Source organism: Bactrocera neohumeralis, chromosome 5 (genome assembly GCF_024586455.1).
Source record: "Bactrocera neohumeralis isolate Rockhampton chromosome 5, APGP_CSIRO_Bneo_wtdbg2-racon-allhic-juicebox.fasta_v2, whole genome shotgun sequence".
NCBI lineage: Eukaryota > Metazoa > Arthropoda > Insecta > Diptera > Tephritidae > Bactrocera > Bactrocera neohumeralis.
In genome coordinates, this window is record NC_065922.1 from 10,886,865 (window position 1) to 10,904,244 (window position 17,380).

At 38.3% G+C, this 17,380-nt stretch overlaps 4 protein-coding genes and 1 non-coding gene across 5 annotated transcripts; 3 read left to right on the forward strand and 2 right to left on the reverse strand.

Moving 5' to 3' along the window:
* The first annotated feature begins 141 nt into the window (after positions 1 to 141).
* Positions 142 to 4,155, forward strand: LOC126759055 (mitosis initiation protein fs(1)Ya). Its single transcript, XM_050473636.1, has 4 exons — positions 142 to 280; positions 343 to 636; positions 698 to 2,639; positions 3,695 to 4,155. The coding sequence occupies exons 1-4, from the start codon at positions 263 to 265 to the stop codon at positions 3,913 to 3,915; spliced, it is 2,475 nt and encodes an 824-aa protein (XP_050329593.1). The 5' UTR covers positions 142 to 262; the 3' UTR covers positions 3,916 to 4,155.
* On the reverse strand, positions 4,094 to 7,327 carry LOC126759051 (integrator complex subunit 4). Its single transcript, XM_050473627.1, has 3 exons — positions 6,309 to 7,327; positions 5,704 to 6,237; positions 4,094 to 5,638 (listed from the first exon to the last, which is right to left on the reverse strand). Exons 1-3 carry the CDS (start codon positions 7,236 to 7,238, stop codon positions 4,256 to 4,258), a joined length of 2,847 nt encoding a protein of 948 aa, XP_050329584.1. The 5' UTR covers positions 7,239 to 7,327; the 3' UTR covers positions 4,094 to 4,255.
* A 336-nt stretch (positions 7,328 to 7,663) lies between these two features.
* On the reverse strand, positions 7,664 to 9,794 carry LOC126759067 (puff-specific protein Bx42). The gene is made up of 2 exons (XM_050473661.1): positions 9,425 to 9,794; positions 7,664 to 9,357 (listed from the first exon to the last, which is right to left on the reverse strand). The coding sequence occupies exons 1-2, from the start codon at positions 9,654 to 9,656 to the stop codon at positions 7,958 to 7,960; spliced, it is 1,632 nt and encodes a 543-aa protein (XP_050329618.1). The 5' UTR covers positions 9,657 to 9,794; the 3' UTR covers positions 7,664 to 7,957.
* A 765-nt stretch (positions 9,795 to 10,559) lies between these two features.
* On the forward strand, positions 10,560 to 10,631 carry Trnat-cgu (transfer RNA threonine (anticodon CGU)). Its single transcript has one exon. It is a non-coding gene; the product is annotated as a tRNA-Thr (tRNA).
* A 1,250-nt stretch (positions 10,632 to 11,881) lies between these two features.
* Positions 11,882 to 16,428, forward strand: LOC126759099 (telomere attrition and p53 response 1 protein). Its single transcript, XM_050473709.1, has 5 exons — positions 11,882 to 12,969; positions 14,441 to 14,527; positions 14,614 to 14,782; positions 14,927 to 15,139; positions 15,207 to 16,428. The coding sequence occupies exons 1-5, from the start codon at positions 12,798 to 12,800 to the stop codon at positions 15,328 to 15,330; spliced, it is 765 nt and encodes a 254-aa protein (XP_050329666.1). The 5' UTR covers positions 11,882 to 12,797; the 3' UTR covers positions 15,331 to 16,428.
* Positions 16,429 to 17,380: the final 952 nt, after the last annotated feature.

Genomic DNA, 17,380 nt, shown 5'->3' on the forward strand with positions numbered 1-17,380 from the left:
TGAAATATTTTCCAGAATTTTGGATGGGTGGCAAGCAGTTTTTGGACCGAATGTGTTAATATAACTACAACAAAGTTGAGTTAAATGCTTAAGTACCGTTAATTCAGCGGGCGAATGCAATTTTAATGAAGTTCGCGTAATGCCAGTGTGCATACTTGCATGTTTATTTGGAAGGGAATAATACAGTCGTTTTATTGATGATTGTTAAGCCGAGTAGATTTAAGAATAATTAATTTTTTTCCTTTAAATTAAAAAAAAAACTATGAAAATACCCAAAGATGTAAGTTAGAACCATGTTTCCTTTTCTTTATAGTAAGATACTAAAAAAACTGCATTTTCAAGGTTATTTGTGGAGTATGCAAGAAAGTCTTTTGTTGCGCCGAGTGCCGTTACAAGCACGAGATAAAAACACATGCGATCGTTGTACAAAAGCCCAAAATCTCCAATCAATCGAATGAAGATGTGAAATCAGCCAAGCTGGAAGATCAATCGAAGAAAGGCGAGACTAGCCATATTTATCTCTTCTGTCCGCTGTGTGAACGAAAGCCAATGCCGCTACAACGTGAAATGTACGCCGAGATGTTGGCGCATGTCGAGCAAAATCATCTGCCGCTGCGCTGCCGTAAATGTGCCAAGGTAACTGCGTAAAAAAACCCTCGTCTGAAATTCATAACTCAAACGCACATTTACTTCAAAGGTCTATAATCGTTTGGACGACTTGCAAAACTTCTCAAAGTGCACGCAGATCGCCGCTCCGACATGTTGTTGTCCTGACAAGGGTTGTTGCAATCAACTTGATCATACCTGTGACACCGTCACCTTGCAGAAGGAGTTTGCCAGAGTTACGATTTCGACGCAAACGTCACCGCAGCGCCGCCAATCCGATGAGTTCCACGAGACGCCAATGTCACTAATCAACCTGCGTTGGAAAGCCAAAAGCAAGCTGACACATGAGGAGCTTGTGTGTGACAGTGTTTCCTCATTGCGAAATATTTCGTCGATTAGCAACAGTTCACTGCGCCGCAGTTTGGATGCCATTATCAAACCGAAGGGCCAGATAGTGCGCACCACATCGACGCCAGTGCACGCAGAATTGCTGTGCACAAAGCACACCGAGCGCACATTTAATGCCTCTGGTGCCCAGGTGTCCAGTATTTATCATAGCGGCGGTGAAACGGACAATCACAGTCCCGCAATCGCTGCAGGCGCCGTGGTAACCTCTAATCCAGTCGCTCAATCACCAACCAAACAGCATTTAGAAAACATCAACCGCTATCTGAAGGTTCCGCGTGGCAAAATGAGCGCGGTGACTCCACTGCGGCAGGTGATGTCGAAGAGTATACAGAAGGCTTTCGCCGAACATGGTGGATTGCCATCGGCGCGTATTAGTGGCGCCGATTTGCCACCATTGCGTAAGAATATGTTTGATTCTCACGCAACTGATATAAGCAGCAGTTCGGCGGGCTCGCCACTTGATCTGCGTTTGTCACCGGTAGTTCGACGCACGCATACCGAAATTCAAATGAGTCAACTGCAAGGTAACAGTGCTTCAGCGGAGCGGAAATCTTCTGTTTCACAAAATATGCGCCACGAAGTGTTCCGTTCGTCACAAAAGCTCACTACTACCGAATCTATTGTGATAACGCGCACAAAGCACTTGGCCGGTCTAGAATCTGCGGCAAGTAGTATGAGCAGTACGGGTGGTTCTGTAGCTTTCAAGACCGCGGACAAATTAGCAACGTCAGCAAGCTCGGCCAGGGACAACTGCAGTGGCTTATCGAGCTCCAATGGCAGTTCGGTGTACAAATCATGCGAGAGTATTGAGATCATCACGGCCACCACTGCGCTGAGTGAGATCCAACAGGGTTATTATGCCGTCACCGACAAGCTTGCTAATGCAAAGGAGCAAATTATACCGACCATGGAAAATGTGGCGCAGGTGGTTAGCTATAATTTACCGCCAATCACGCCCATTACGCGCATTCCAGGCGCACTTATCAATAAGAAGTTTATACGATTCGACTCACCTTGCGAAGAAGAGGACGAATTAGAAATTCCGGACCAAATTAAGAATCCTGAAGACAAGACAAATTCAGCTACACCAATGAAACCAACTATGCCGTCGCAAAGCGCAAATGTTTATGCCTCGCCGCAGCGCGCCAATAACAGCACAGCTAATGCAGGTTCAAAAGCTCTTATGAAAGTCACCGAAACCCCACGTAGCTGTGACTCTTCCACAACTGAAGCATTCTTTACGCCGACCGCCACGCCAGTACGCAGGAGTAAAATGCCGCTAATCCAAGAAAAGCCGCACAACTCAAATGACTTTAGGAAACCTGCCTCCAGGCGTCCGCCTACTCTTAGCAAACACGGTAGAAGTGCTGCATTTGATCATTCCGAAAATATTACAGATAATGAAAATGAAAATGATGCAAAAGAACACAGTGTTATGAATAAACACCAAACTAGCCAAAATACTTCAGCTGCTTTGGGGCGATCATGGTCTTTCAGCGCCCTACTGGGCTCCGTGATGCGCTTGAATTCCACAGGCAAAGGAGCTACACCTGAGAAAATTGAAACGCCGTCACGCACAGATGTTAACTCCAATTCGATAATCAAACGTTGCGCTTCGATAGCAGGTAATACCCGATTATACTATTAAAGAAACTCTTTAGAATTGTTTAGATATTATATTTGGTAATACAGTCGGCCATCCTCTGAAGTGGCTTTGGGAACCTAGACCTTTTCTCCTCCTTCAAAGAAACTGTTGTTGTTGTAGCGGTTTTGGTCGAAAAAAGAGCACTTCCGCGGATAAAATCCGGGTCAATTTTGGCATCACAGCACTGGCTGTTGTATAAATTGGATTAATAAAGGAACTAACCCACTAACCATGATATCAGAAATTCTAATTCCACATATCCGGAGTGGACCCAGTTTAATGTCAACTCCGCAGAGTTCCTGATATAATCTTGAAGTTATCAGGTTGCCGGATATGTCAAATATGTATGTATGTTTTTGACAGGGAATGGCAATCAACGAAAACGCTGACGAAGTCTCATTAGGCACAATCATTGCCGTTCATACGGCAGTCGAGTCTAAGTAACCGGAACGGTCCCGGAATTTTATCCGGTCAAGGACTGTCAACTCGGTACCATGCTTCGAATATACTAAAGGAATATTTTCTGCAGCTACAACAACAACAACGCAAGCTCATTTCACATCCTTATACTCAGAAAAGTTTATAACCAGTTTGTAACCCCCAGTGGGAAACATAGGAGACCCTATATGGGTACATATATGTATATAAATGATCAATGTGACGAGTTGAATCGATTTCGTCATGTCCGTCTGCAGCTGCTCATTTGTCAAAATCAAGTTCAAGCTCGAATTATTATTTAAGGCAACGCTAAAATCTCCGAGTATAAGGTGCAGTTCGAACAAACTGACCGATCAAATCCGATCCCACGACAGTCGTCTAAGTAACTGGAACGAACCCAGATTTTTACCCGGCCAGGGACTATCAACTCGGTACCAAGCCCCAAAAAGACTTCAGGAATCTTTTCTGTCGCTACAACATCCGATCAAAATCAAGTTTTCGTATTTTTTTAATTGTTAACGAAGTTACCATTGTTTCTTGTTTTAGTTTATTTAATTGCCCATTTTATGTAAAAACTTTTCCACTTCCATCTTCCAGGTTCTCTTATGCGCACACAGTCTCTAATTGATGAAGATGAACAAGGACGCAACCAAAAACGAAAGCGGTCTTATACGACAGACGCGAAATCGATAACAAGCGTCGACTATCAACGACAATTTCGCGACCCTGTGTCACCGAGTCCCGAGAAGGCTTTGCGTACGAAACGCTTTCGCATACATGGACGTAAGCCAATCGAGCGAATGCGAAGGGAGTTATGAGCCGAACTTATTCGTTCACCTAGCGCTTTCGGGGAAGCTGCAAGCATGAGTAACCCTCAAAACTTAGTTAGAGAGACGAAATTAATGCATTTTTTATCCGATTTTTTTTTTAATTATATACATACATACATACTAACTTAAAGCAAAGCTTGTAATTTATGTGCACAATACCCGATAATTGTTGTTTATATAGTGTTTTTATTATGTAAGAAAATAAATGTTCAACTTTTTCACATTTTACATTTCGTCCTTAACTATAACAGTAATATTACACAAATTGGTATGTAACTCCAGCGCATCAAACATTCGCACACACACTTAATACTGCTCCATTGTCAAACTAAATACCACGACGTACCGGTTTCGGTGCGAAGAGTATCTTCGCTGGCTTGCACAGCTCCAATTCAGTGCCCGGCCGCACGGACAGACACAGTGTAATGTCCACCGACGAAGCCTCCGTCCAGACGCTGTGCGACAGCAAAATCGTAGTGCGCAAGCGCATGCTGGTCTCGTGCTCACCCTGCTCGGTCATGATCTTCTTGAAGTCCGCCAGCTTTGGCACCACTGTGTGCACATGCTGGTCGGGATACTTAATCTTGATGCGCATCTCTTGTTTCTGTGTTTCCTGCAGGTTATCGAACTCTGCCACAAATGGCAAGGCAGCTATCAAACCAGCTGTCACTTTAATGACATTGTCCTGCGCCATTTGCGCACAAGGTTCCACAATGCGTGCCACACACATGCGTATATTAATGTTGGCCGGCGGCATGCGCACGGGCGAAGCGTTCTCCACTAACGGCAATATTTCACGAAATACCCGACCCGGCTTTGGATCGGGTATATTGCCCAACAGCGAGAGCAGCGACGTGGTAAACGAATCCGGTTGAAACGCTTCCTTCTCATCGAGGAAATTGCTAATATCTGCAGCTGTTTGCAAAAGCATCTGACATGGACCGAGTGCACTTTGTGAGCGATCGCGCACAATTAGCACCAGATGGAGCGCACTAGCACGCAAGCAAATTTGCTTGACAAGCAACATATCACCGTAGGTGAGTCCCGAGAAGATGTGCTGCAATTTGAGGCAATTGCGTATGAGTTGCGCCAGTGACTCCTTTAGGGGAGCGCGACTGCGTTGAGTAGTTGTGCAACTTTGCAACTGATCCAATTGTATTTGGGCGGCCAGAAAGGTTTCCAAGAAGTTTGCGGTACCATACATTTCCGGGTCGATTTCTCCTAAACGTTGCAAGTTACTCTGAGCCGTCTTCAGCAGCGGCACTCTTTCGCGAACTATGCTGAAAGTTTCGTGTATATGCTGGAGTATGGTATTCAAATATTCGCGAGAGCTCTCGGCGCCTTTAAGCGGATTTATAGGCTTGGTGGTGGAGGCGCCTTCAATCGGTAATTGGGGGACGATCTGCGGCATGGCATCACGCAGGTAGGCGTAATGCTTAAGCGTGACGTCTGGGAATAAACTAATCAATGGTACCAGATGTTCGGCGGCGTTAAAAAGTAAAATGAGTATGCATAGATATGCGGGATCTTCGACATCACGTTCGGCGCTGTCGAAAAACGGGTGATCCTGCAGAAGATGGGATGTGACGGCCATGCAGAGATTGGGATGCTTTTGACCGATTTTGCGCATACAACCGAAGGTGGAGTTTTTATCTTGTGGGTACTTGGAGAGCACATCCAGTAATTTCTGCACAACCATGAGCAGGCAGGCCTGAAAGGGAGAAAATTATTTGATATTAAAATGTATGCAAAATATGAATATGAATATACGCTTACCTGTGTCGAGACGCGGCATGCACCCAACATCAAGTGTAGCCCCTCACGTACGTCAACCGAGTAGTCTTCCAACGAGCTAAGCATGGTTTCTAGTTGGTCCTCGCGCAGGACGATATGACGTGCAATCGCTGTCAAGCTATAAATTGCTTTCAAGCGTACATCTTCGATTTCATCATTGAACATGTCAACGAGAAAATCCAGAGATGTCACGGCGAATTCAGGATTACTCAACGCCAATTTACACATAGAGTCTACAGCGGCTGTACGTACTTCGAGGAATTCATCCTCCAAGCCGTGCACTAACGCACCACAAGCGCCACTTGCAACCAACGATATCGATTTAGAATCCAGACGCTCCTGCGGCGCATCATCGGCCCAGCGTTTGCCAGTCGACCATTCGCCACTTGCCACCAGTTGTGCACCACGCTCGTGCGCAGTTTTCTTGCGTCGCAAGTTACTCATTAGCTTCTTGTCAAGTGTTTGATGCAGAAACTCCGAAGTGACTTGTGTCATAAGCCCCAAGTGTTCAGCAGCCTGTAAATAGATTTAAAAATATTTATAAATACTTTTCTCGATCAAACACATCCAATTTACTGCACACATACTTGCGTACGTATCTGTATGGAAAGATCGCATAGTGCGCCACAAACTTTTCCAAAAGCAGCGTCAATTAAACGCATTTCTTCATCGTCTTCTCCAGCAGTTATAATATGGTCCGGATGACTTATGCCAAGTTGAAAAACCAATTGAAGCGCTTCCTTTCGTACACACTCATAATCATCCTTCATCGCTTCAACGGCGCGTTGATATAAAGTTGGCGACAGAGTAGCACCACGTTCTCCGAGACACAATATGGATCGTAGCGCTTGGGCACGTACACCTGAATCTTGAGAATCAGCATAATGGCCTATTAGCTCCATTACACCTTTCCGGGCATCATTTAGTGTAACAAATGCGGATAACACCATCAAGGCATATTTATGTGTATGATGTGAATCGGAAGTGAGCTGTTGCTGCGCGAAGTGTGCAATTTTAGTAACATGAGTTGATGGTAATAATTTTACATTTTTTGTGCCAATTTTATGTAAACTGTACAAGCCCTGCGCAATAACTTTTTGAGAACGTTCTTGTTTCAAGACTCCAATAATACCATCAACCAGCGCATTAATCACTTCCGGCACACGTACTTCAGAGAAATCGGCAAGCAAGCCAAGAATTTTAACGCGAACTGTGGTGTCACCATCACGTTCCTGTCGGTATATTTCCATCAGCCGATGTATGACGTCTTGTGTTTCACCAATTTGTGCATCATCTAATACGAGCTCATCTGCTATTTTAACTAACACTTCCAACAATTCCTTGCTGCCCTGCGGACCATGTCCGGCCGGTACTCCATCCAATGAAACAAGTACTTGCAGTAGCTTGCTGCCCGCATTATTTTTAATAGTGGTTTGAATTCGTATCTTTTTCGAAGGTTTTTGCGAAACTTCAATAGTTTCGGTTGTAGAATGTGGTCGTTTCATCGCGGTAGCCATTTCACAAGTAAAATTATATCTAAACTTTAGCAATTAACTCATCAAAACAAAAATACTAAATTTGTGGACGACTCTTCATCTTTACAAAATGAGCATTCACAATGAACATAAGGATGAAACACTCGATAAACAATGTATGTGACTTATCGGTAATTGAAATATTTAATATCGATAAAAAAAAAAAAATTTTATAGAAATGTTGCCTGAAGTTTGTCAATGACAAAGTATGTTGTCGTTCTGCTGTGCAAGAACTATTAAATTTTTAGAATGTTGCAGTATCAGAAAGCATTTTCAAAACCATTCTGACGGTTCACTGCAGAATTGACAATACTTTCCCGATAATATTTCAGGCACTTTGCGGTTAAGTAGATCCCGACTGTCGTTGTAGCTATCAATATTTCGAAACAAAAATGATTTCAATGAAATGTTTTTAAATTCATTTATTATTTTCTTTAATTACAGTTTACATAATTTTAGTTTAATATGAATTCATGCGCTAACGGCACAAATTAGAAAAAAATTTTACAACTTTGTTTTTCATTCAGTTTTCTCTAAGTATTTACATGACTAATGCCATAGGTATTGGCAAATTTGTGTCAAGTTACTTCAAAATGTCACAAATCACGTCTTAGTGTTGCTCAAATGTCAAATAAACCGAAATATTTGACGTTAAACTTATTTAACTATTAAAGATGCCTAATCAAAAAGTATTAAACTTCTTAGTCTTTTCTACGTTTTTTGTCCGAGTTACCACGATCACCCTTGTCTTCAGAACGTTTTGGTGCTTTTTTGGCCATGTTTAAGAACTGATCCAAACCGAACGGATCCTCCTCCTTTTCAAATTGTACTGGTCCAGAACGTTGAGCGGCACCACCAGCTCCACGTGAAGTGCCCGAAAACTCCTTATCAGGCACGAAACGCTGCGTATTTACAATACGATCTAAGTCCGCGCCATACGCATCATTATCGAGTTGTTTGCTTGGGCGATACAGGTGAGAGGCCAACGAATTAGAATCGCGCCAAGGTTTGTCATATACATTATATGCCTCGTCATCTCCATAACCGGAGTCCATACCCTTTGTTGTGTTGAATAGACGTTGATCAAACATGGTTTCGCCGTTACCAGCTGATTTTGCGGGCATGCCCAGAGCGATTTGCTCGGAAATATCACGTTCACGTTCACGCTGTAGTTTTGAACGTTTTTCTGGTGCAGCACGTGCCAAATTTCTATCTCGTTGACGCTCACGATGACGTTCCGCTCTTAATTCGTTACGTTCGCGTGTTTCCGGATTCATAGTCGCTTGGTCTTCGGGCTGACGAAGGCCAGCACGCTCCTCTCGAGCACGTTGCGCCATCATTCTGAGCATGTCCTCCTTCTTTTCCTTTTCTTTTTGCGCCAATTTCTTTTCAAGTGTGGCGCGCGCCTCTACCGCCTCGCGAGCTTTACGATCAGCTATGTACAAAGCTTCAGCCATTTTGGCGAATTTTTCACTGATGTGCACTTGTTGCAAGCCGCGTCCATCAGCTGCCAATCTTTTATCCAATGGAATTGTGTATCCTTTTGCGTTCTTCCAATTGGAAATACATGGTGGTATTTTCCACTCTTTCTGTTCTTTGACAGTGACCTTACGCGAGGGAGAATGCAGCACCGGTGCTGGGGGTGAAGGCGGCCCACGAGGTATTTTTTTATTAATTCGGAACTTTGGTGGCTCCATTGGGTCTTGTTGCGCCTCAACCATACGTATAACTCTTTGCTTCGCTCCAGAATTGAATGCATCGCCTTGTTGTGATGGTGTATAGCGTATATATTGGGCTGGCGCTGTTTTCTCCGCATGACGTACGGGCATAGCAGCAGCGATTTTTGCATTTGTCAGCTTTTCCAAAGCACGTCTCGTTTCTTCTGTCGTATCAGCAACGGTTTCTGCATCTGGACGTTGTAATTCGTCAGCGTCTTCGGCAAGGACCTCTGCTGGAAGTAACTGCGATATGGAAGAATACACGATCTTATCTTTACCATGACCTTGACGTGCAATGGCATCGTATTTGATTTTTCCCTTTTCATCTAAGCGCACGGCCAAGGCGTTTGACTTTTTATTTAGATTGGATGGACTACCCATACCTAAAAAAAAAATGGTAAATTGAACATTTGTTTTGTCGATTTTTTTCTATTTTCTATTTGAGCTTACCCAAGGGATATTGTGCCACATGAATTTCAGGGAATGCTCCACCATCTCCAAAATCTGCTTCGGTGCGGGGTATCCAATCTTTGCGTTGACCATAAGGTGGCGCAGCAATTTTCGCTGACACCAATGCACCCATAGGTGCACCGATAATTTTTGACTTTTGAGCCACGCGACGTTCATCTTCTCTGTCCCAAACAGGGTTCGAAGGTGAAGGTAATATACTTGATAACGACATTACAAAAGCTTAAATATCCAGCTACTTAAAGCTTTAGTTTTATTTTTTTGGAAAAATTACTGAATGAGTTGCTACACAAAAACAATTTGCTTTATATAGTTTTCTGCACGTCTCTATTATTCTTACCTTTAAATCACTTTTAATCCACAAACTACAGAGTTGCTATATTTTCAAACAGAGAAAAAAACAATCCACAAACAGAGTTGCATTTCGATAGTTGAATATTTTAAAGGCAAAACATTGAACTTTTCGGTATTTGGTAGTTATATTTACATTATTGATATCAAGAGATTTATCTTATTAGTATTTTTATTATATATTATATATTTATATGGATTTTATTATGTTAACATTTCAATTAATCGCGATTAAGAAAATTTAAGATATAATTTATTTGCCGGGTACAATGCATTGTAAACTTTTTTTCTGGTTTTGCATTGAACACAATTCATCTAAAAATGATAAATTTATAAAAATACCAAAAAATGTTTTTAAATATAAAAAAAAAATTAATTAGTATATTAATGATTTTCTTCAACTTCACTCAGAAGATAGAGGTTATGAAAAGAGCTCATAAAATTCCCATACTCTTTTCCTTTTGATACTAAATGTTGTCGCTAATAGAACTTATTATGAAGTGAATACGTACATATATGTGTGTATGTTACTATAAAATTTACACGTTTGTATAAAAAATATCATTTCTTTACTCAATTGTTAGAGAAAATTTAAAACATACTATTTAGATAAAAACATGAAAAAAATTTACTCAATTTCTCGGGTGGAAATGTGTGCAGAGGTAAAAAAATACGGCAGTCGCAGCATGTGCGCAATTTGAATGAAAATAGTTGTTTGTGTTTGTGCACGATATTATGTGTGTATTTTGCCAACCGCCACACAACTGCCCCTTTAGCTCAGTGGTAGAGCACTGGTCTCGTAAACCAGGGGTCGTGAGTTCAAACCTCACAGGGGGCAACTATCTTCGTAGTTTAAGAAATCCCTTTTTTTGTTTAATTAAAAAATTTTAATTACCAAAAGCAATTAATTTTTTTTATAGATTAATGACTATTTATAGAACAAAAATGGGTAATTCCCTTATTGAGTCTTAAAAAATGAAATGAAATGCAAAAATAAAAACCGTTGTTTATTTAACGGCTAATTATTAAATATTAATTTTAATGCAATTTTTTACAAAGTTTATAAACAAAATATAAAAATTAGCTTTTGCCGTCGCAATAAATTTAGCTGCAGAGAATTATTGTTGCTTTTGTATATGTTTTGTCTCTTCTCTGTTATATTTATTTCCAACGTTTTGAATAGTAAACCAAAAGCGAATGAAATAAGTTACAGGGAAGCATATTAACGAACGAATAAAGCAATAAAAACAGTGTTGCTAGTTTGAAAACTATAATATAGTTTTTTGTGTTGTTCTTTTAATCAATCTCAATTCTGATGATGATGATGAGATTAGATAATTCATATATTTTATAAACAAATTATAGTATTTTGATATTTACCAAATAAAAATATACATATGCATCATAAAAGATATTTGATTTTGTCCAAAAATTAGGTTAGCATATTTTTTGCTAATCTATTATTAAATAATAGGGCTGGGATTTAGATTAGCATCCCCGGATTTCGGGGATAAAATGGGTGTCACTGGAAAGGTGGCGTTCTCCAGATCACGAAAATATATACATTTAGTTGCCGCTGACTTATAGTTTTAAAGATATTTGCATTTAAAGTTGAAAAATTGACAACTTTTACATTGATAAATGTATTGTGAGTAACTTTTTCACTTATATTTGCACTTTTCACTTACTAACACTTCACTATAACGTTTCGGTATATTCATTTTTTTAATATTTGTTGTAATTATTTTATTTTAGTTACAATTCTCTGCATTTGCACAATAAGAAAAGGGTTGCCATGGTTATTTTTTTTGAAGCGCGGCCACCTTTCCAGTGACACCCATTTTATCCCCGAAATCCGGGGATGCTAATCTAAATGTTACCCAATAATAGTTTAACTTCAACGAGTTTTAAATCAATATAACCTAAATGACATTTACATTTTTTACAAAATGAAATTTGTAAATTTATGCAAGTACGAGACACTCTTCGGAGCAACCATGCAGCTCTTCTCTCCTATTTTACTACGTCCATTTATATTTTTACTCGTTCGTTGCATTTTGACAATTAAGCATCAAATAGTGAGTGGAGATTGAATTGATTTTTAAAAGTTATTTACCTTTGTGTTGAAAATAATACATAAAACTTCCTTTGAGATAAAAGCGAAACATTGATATTTTAACAGAAAAAATAGGAAAAACTGAAGTAAAACAGTAGACGCCTAACAGCAAAATCACTTGCAGCACAAAGAGGAAAGAAAACTTACAACAACAACGAGTTAGACGAGAGCAAAATAAAGAAATTTTTTTGGTGTTTTGTGTATTTTACATATGTGTTGCGTAGTGAATCAGCTAGAATATTTCTCCTCTGTGCTGCTTTTTAGATAATTTCACAAGACACAAAATTATTAAATGACGAGATGAATATATATATGAAAACAAAATAAAACACATAGAACTTTTGAACATTGCATATTATTGAGCCGTAACGGGAAGCAGTTAGGAAGCACCCTGTGTAAGCATAAAATAGCAATAAAAACATATGAATATAGCAGAATAAGCAATCGCAGAAAACGGAAAACATGGTTCGGTTTTGCTTGACTGTTGTGTGAAGTAAGCTGATTCAAATAATACTAGCAGCAGCAAACGAAGAAGACGACCGCAGGCAGTAGAATATATTCATCATCAAGTTATATTTCACGCGCAGCGAAACTGACAATAGACGGTAACAGCAGCAAGCACTAGCAACAAGAGCAGTCAGTGTAAGAGGAACTTTGTGGAAAATTGCAAATGAACAAAATTGTGTAATTTTCAATGTGTGTTTGTTTTAAATTTATTTTAGTTTCTAACTAAAGTCGTCAGTGCTAAAGGCATAATATACACGTATATTTGTCAACTTTTATACCTACTGCCGCTATATTAAAATTTAGTGTTTAAGATAACAAAAAAAAGGGCAGAAATACACGGAATAAAACCTAAACGTTTAGTGTGTAGATAGAGCTGAAAAAATGCAACAAGATTGCAGTGAAGAAAGTTGGCTGGAAGAGCAATGTCATCGGGAGATCAACGCCCAACACGACGAGCACGAACGCGACTACGTAAGGAATCGTGATAGCGCCTTAAGTAATGTATGGGGTGCATTTCAGGATTCAGCAACAGCAGTGGCACATCTTTACAGAGGTGGGTTGTAGCACTTACTCCTTTGCATAACATGCTAGTTCTTAGATATAATTTAATTAAACGATATTGATATATACCATTTGGAGTATAGTTATTGAGCAGAAATTTCAACAACTAATCCTTACTAGTTCACATTACTCATAAGAAGCATACTTATATATACGCATGTATGTATGTCTATATTAAAATTGTATGAAGAAAACCTACATATTGGTATGTATGTACGTGGAGTTCAAAGAAGCCGCTGGCAATGCTAAAGTTATATGACAAGCTAAGTTTATAAAATGTATGATTCTCAAATCTACATATATAAGGTTAAGTCTTAAACATTTCCATACTTGTCAATCATATTCACATTATCTCTTATGATGTGCGTTTTATTAGACAAATCGTGATTACCATAAATATATTAACCATCAAAAACTTTTTAGTATAGGTATTTTTATAAATTTAAGTTAAAAGTAAAGATTGGTTAAGAAACCCACAAAGAACGTGGTAAAGCATTGTTGCTTTAATTAATTTTATTTAATCTAAAGAATTTTCGAAAAATGACGAGTTGTTGCATTTGTTTTTATTTTTCTACTTTTGTATGATATCTCTATTCCCTCAATAGATCATTAACTACCACGCCATTTATATGCTTGCCTATGTAAGTTCATCAAATATCAAACTGCAAGAATCACATGGATTCATCTGTTTATAAATGTGTTAGTATATTCTACATATTTGTGCATATAATTTGTATTGGAAACTACGATCTCTTCAAGAACAGCTGTTTGAAGGGTCGTCGAACGCTTCAACACCATTCCTCAATGTACTTAATAGGGTTGTTTTCATATGTTTAATGTTCACTTGTAGGTACATATCTGGAAATTTTGGCTTCAAGAGTCGGTGTGTTTGGGTATGCGTGATTTCCTTCGATTCTGCTTTCACTACCTTCATCATACATCTCTCATGTGTAGTAAATGTGTACATACATACATACATATGTATATACTTGTATGCATATACGAAGTGTTGCTATAATGACGTGACAGGACAACTCTTAAGGTCGATATTTTGGTAGAGGGCATCAAAGTGCAATTTTCGTTACCACCTTACGTACCTACTTTTAATTATGTATATTGAAGTTTATATGTGAGGTTCCCTAGCATTGTGAGCATTGTGATTAATGGTGAATATCATCAGTTTTCTTTGTTCACTAAACACGTTTATTTGTATGCACTTGTATATATGTTGAGGTTAATTATTCAGGTAAAATCCATGTTTTCTAAAGTCAAGAAATATTGCGCTTTAATATTAATTAATTATTTATACTATTATTGCAAAAGACATTCATAGAAGCCAATAAAATTATTTTATGTCATATATGTATGTTTATATGTATACAGCCATTTTAACAAATGTACACTAGCATATTATCAATAATATAATATTTATAATCAATATGTATTGATTTATAAAATTGTAGAACGTTCTTCAAACACGTATCCTGATACAGGCGCATTATGGCTTCCATTTCAAACAGCTGCAGGCACTGTAACCACACTATACAAAGGTAAACACTCATCTGCACGTCATGTTTTGTTGCAACTCTTTCTAATTTAAGAATTTTTCTAATTTTTCATGTGCACCCAAACACAGAAGCATGTGATGGTGTGAAGCGAACCAGTGACTCAGCTGTACAGTGCGGCTATCAGCGGCGTACACGTGAATTGGCCGATTGGGCCAGGAGTAAAAAACGTCGTATGATACGTCGCGAGGATCTTTTAGCCTATTTGGCTGGCAAGCCGTTAACAAATCCTAATCGTCGGTGAGTCGCTACTGAAGTGGCGAAATTAACAAAACTCTAAATATAATTAAAACACCAAACACCTACACACAGAATAACAATAACAAACATTTTCAACATAACCTTTACACTACATAAATGTATTTTTTTATTTCTTTTCTTTAGTTCACCAAAGCCAGAACATTCGCACAATCACTCAAACACCGGTGCTGTGTTCAATACAAACGCTTCACACCATACACCGCCTCATATGTACAGCTCACATCACCATCACGCTCAGCATCAGAATCATCATCATCAAGCAGCCGGCGGTGGTGCAACTAATGAGCCAACAAATGATTTGCACACATTCAAAGAAGCGCTTGTCTTACGGCCACGGTAAGTGCTACATAAACCAACGCAATATTTACTTTTTTTTAATAATAATTTCCTTACTCACTTTTAGTGGGCCCGAACTATTTGCATTTGTTGCCAACGAAATCGCCCGTCACTGCAAACGTCCAGCCAGTCCCATCGATGATAAAATGGACATCTGCCATTATAGCAGTAAACGACAGCGTTTCATGTAGAAATTTTTAATTTAACTCAACAATGGTAGTGTTAAAGCAATTTACGCATAATTAACCATTTAAATGGCAGTCACAGGCAGTAGAAAGGATATATAGTTGCTAGAGTAAAGTTCATAAAAAAAACTGGAAAAATAATTTATAACATCTCAAGGAAATACGAAAACTATTCAATACACACAATATTATAATCATATTCGGAAATTAGTAGCGAAAAGATTTGGGAATACAAAAATATTGAATTTGGTACTAAAAAAAAACAAAAACAAAGTGCGCGATATGCCCGTTTATTACATGAACGCTTAACGTTACTTCTACACGATATATCCTAAAGAAATATACATATATAACAAAAATACAACTGCTAGTGCGCGAATTTACAAAGAAAATTTTTATTATTTCCTTTTACTCTGATAATAACACTTTCGTAGATACCAGTAGAGTAACTTAAAAATGTTAATATATACTTTTTCACTGTATAGAAAAGAAAGCTTAATCAATATCAAAATTATTGAATAATATTATATTATATTTTATAAGTATTATTTGAAAAGGTACAGTTCTTGTGGTCGAAAACTAAAGTGATACGCGCGTCAAAATTAAATTTGAATTGAATTTTGTTAAAAAAAATTATTTTACTACGATTATTCACAATAAATTATATAATCACAATAGCACGTGATTCGTTTAAGCATAGTCACTGATATTTAAATAACGTTATTTAAATAATCGCATGCAGTTTGAGTAAATGTACTCGCCGTTCTATTCATATACGTGTAAGTTTAAATATTGGAGTTTTTAAATGAGTACATTGAAAATAAGTGAAGGTGATTTAAACTATGCACAGAAGTATTTAGGATTTAGTTTGTGGTTTGTTAAAATTTGACTACGATTTAGTTATCTACTTGTACTAAGTGCTATTATTTAAGCGTTGGGATATATTATAATATATAATATCAAAAAGCTCTCATATTCACATGCTAATTAAGTGCGTTGTAAGCGTATATAATTGTATCATTTATATGATAAACACAATACGTGAATATAAGTATAAAATAAACATTTTGTGAAGAGAAATAATAATCTAAAGGAAACTAATAATCGTGTGTTCTTTTCATTTACATAATGAGGTTTTCCTTAGAGATGGTGATTTTTTTAAAAATCTTCGGCGACTAGCAAATTTGAAAGATATATACATATATATATATATGCTCCGGTAGTCCGATTTGGACAATATGTTCGTAAATTATAGTATTGCCTTGGAAAATGATTTAAGTCAATTTTCGAAAAGATAATTTGTTAATTACAAAAATTTGTCATACAAGCGCTTGGTTTTGATCGAGCAGTTTGTATAACGTAGCTTTATGGTATGGTGGTCCGATAACGACGTTTCCGACAAATGAAAAGCTTCTTGAGGAGAAAAGAATGCGTGCAATTTATCTTAAGAACTGAGGCACTAATTTGCGAATATACGGGCGGATATGGCTAAATCGACACATATCGTTAGGCTGATCATCAATCACTTAGTATATACTTTATAGGGTCTCAAACCTGTCCTTCTGTGTGTTACAAACTTTGAAGCAAACGCTGTTCAGGGTATAAAAACGATAAAATACTATAATATAATTATGAAATACACCATTGTTTTGTCGGTTATGCAAGTTTTGTGTTTGATTAAAAGTCATCGACTTGAAAGATCTCACCAGGAGAAGGTTAGCAAGTTCACTTTTTTAGGTTAATTTTCGAATTACAATGAACTTACTTATTATTATTATTTTTTGTTTTATATTTCTGGATTGTTTCATTAATCTTCAAACCAAAGTCTTCATTTTTCATCGTTTATTTTGCAAATGTCTTGCAATTCCGAACTTACAGTGTTTGTCCGGAAAGTAATAAGACCGATTTTCTTCCGCCGCGACTGTACTTCGAAGCGTGCGCGTAACGACTGGATTCGGTAAGGGGCGTTCCTAGCTAACGAACGAGTGGCTGGTCAGTTGTCTCCGAGCACCTGGTGAGTCAGGACAAACATATTTCTGTGAGTGGTGCAAGCCGA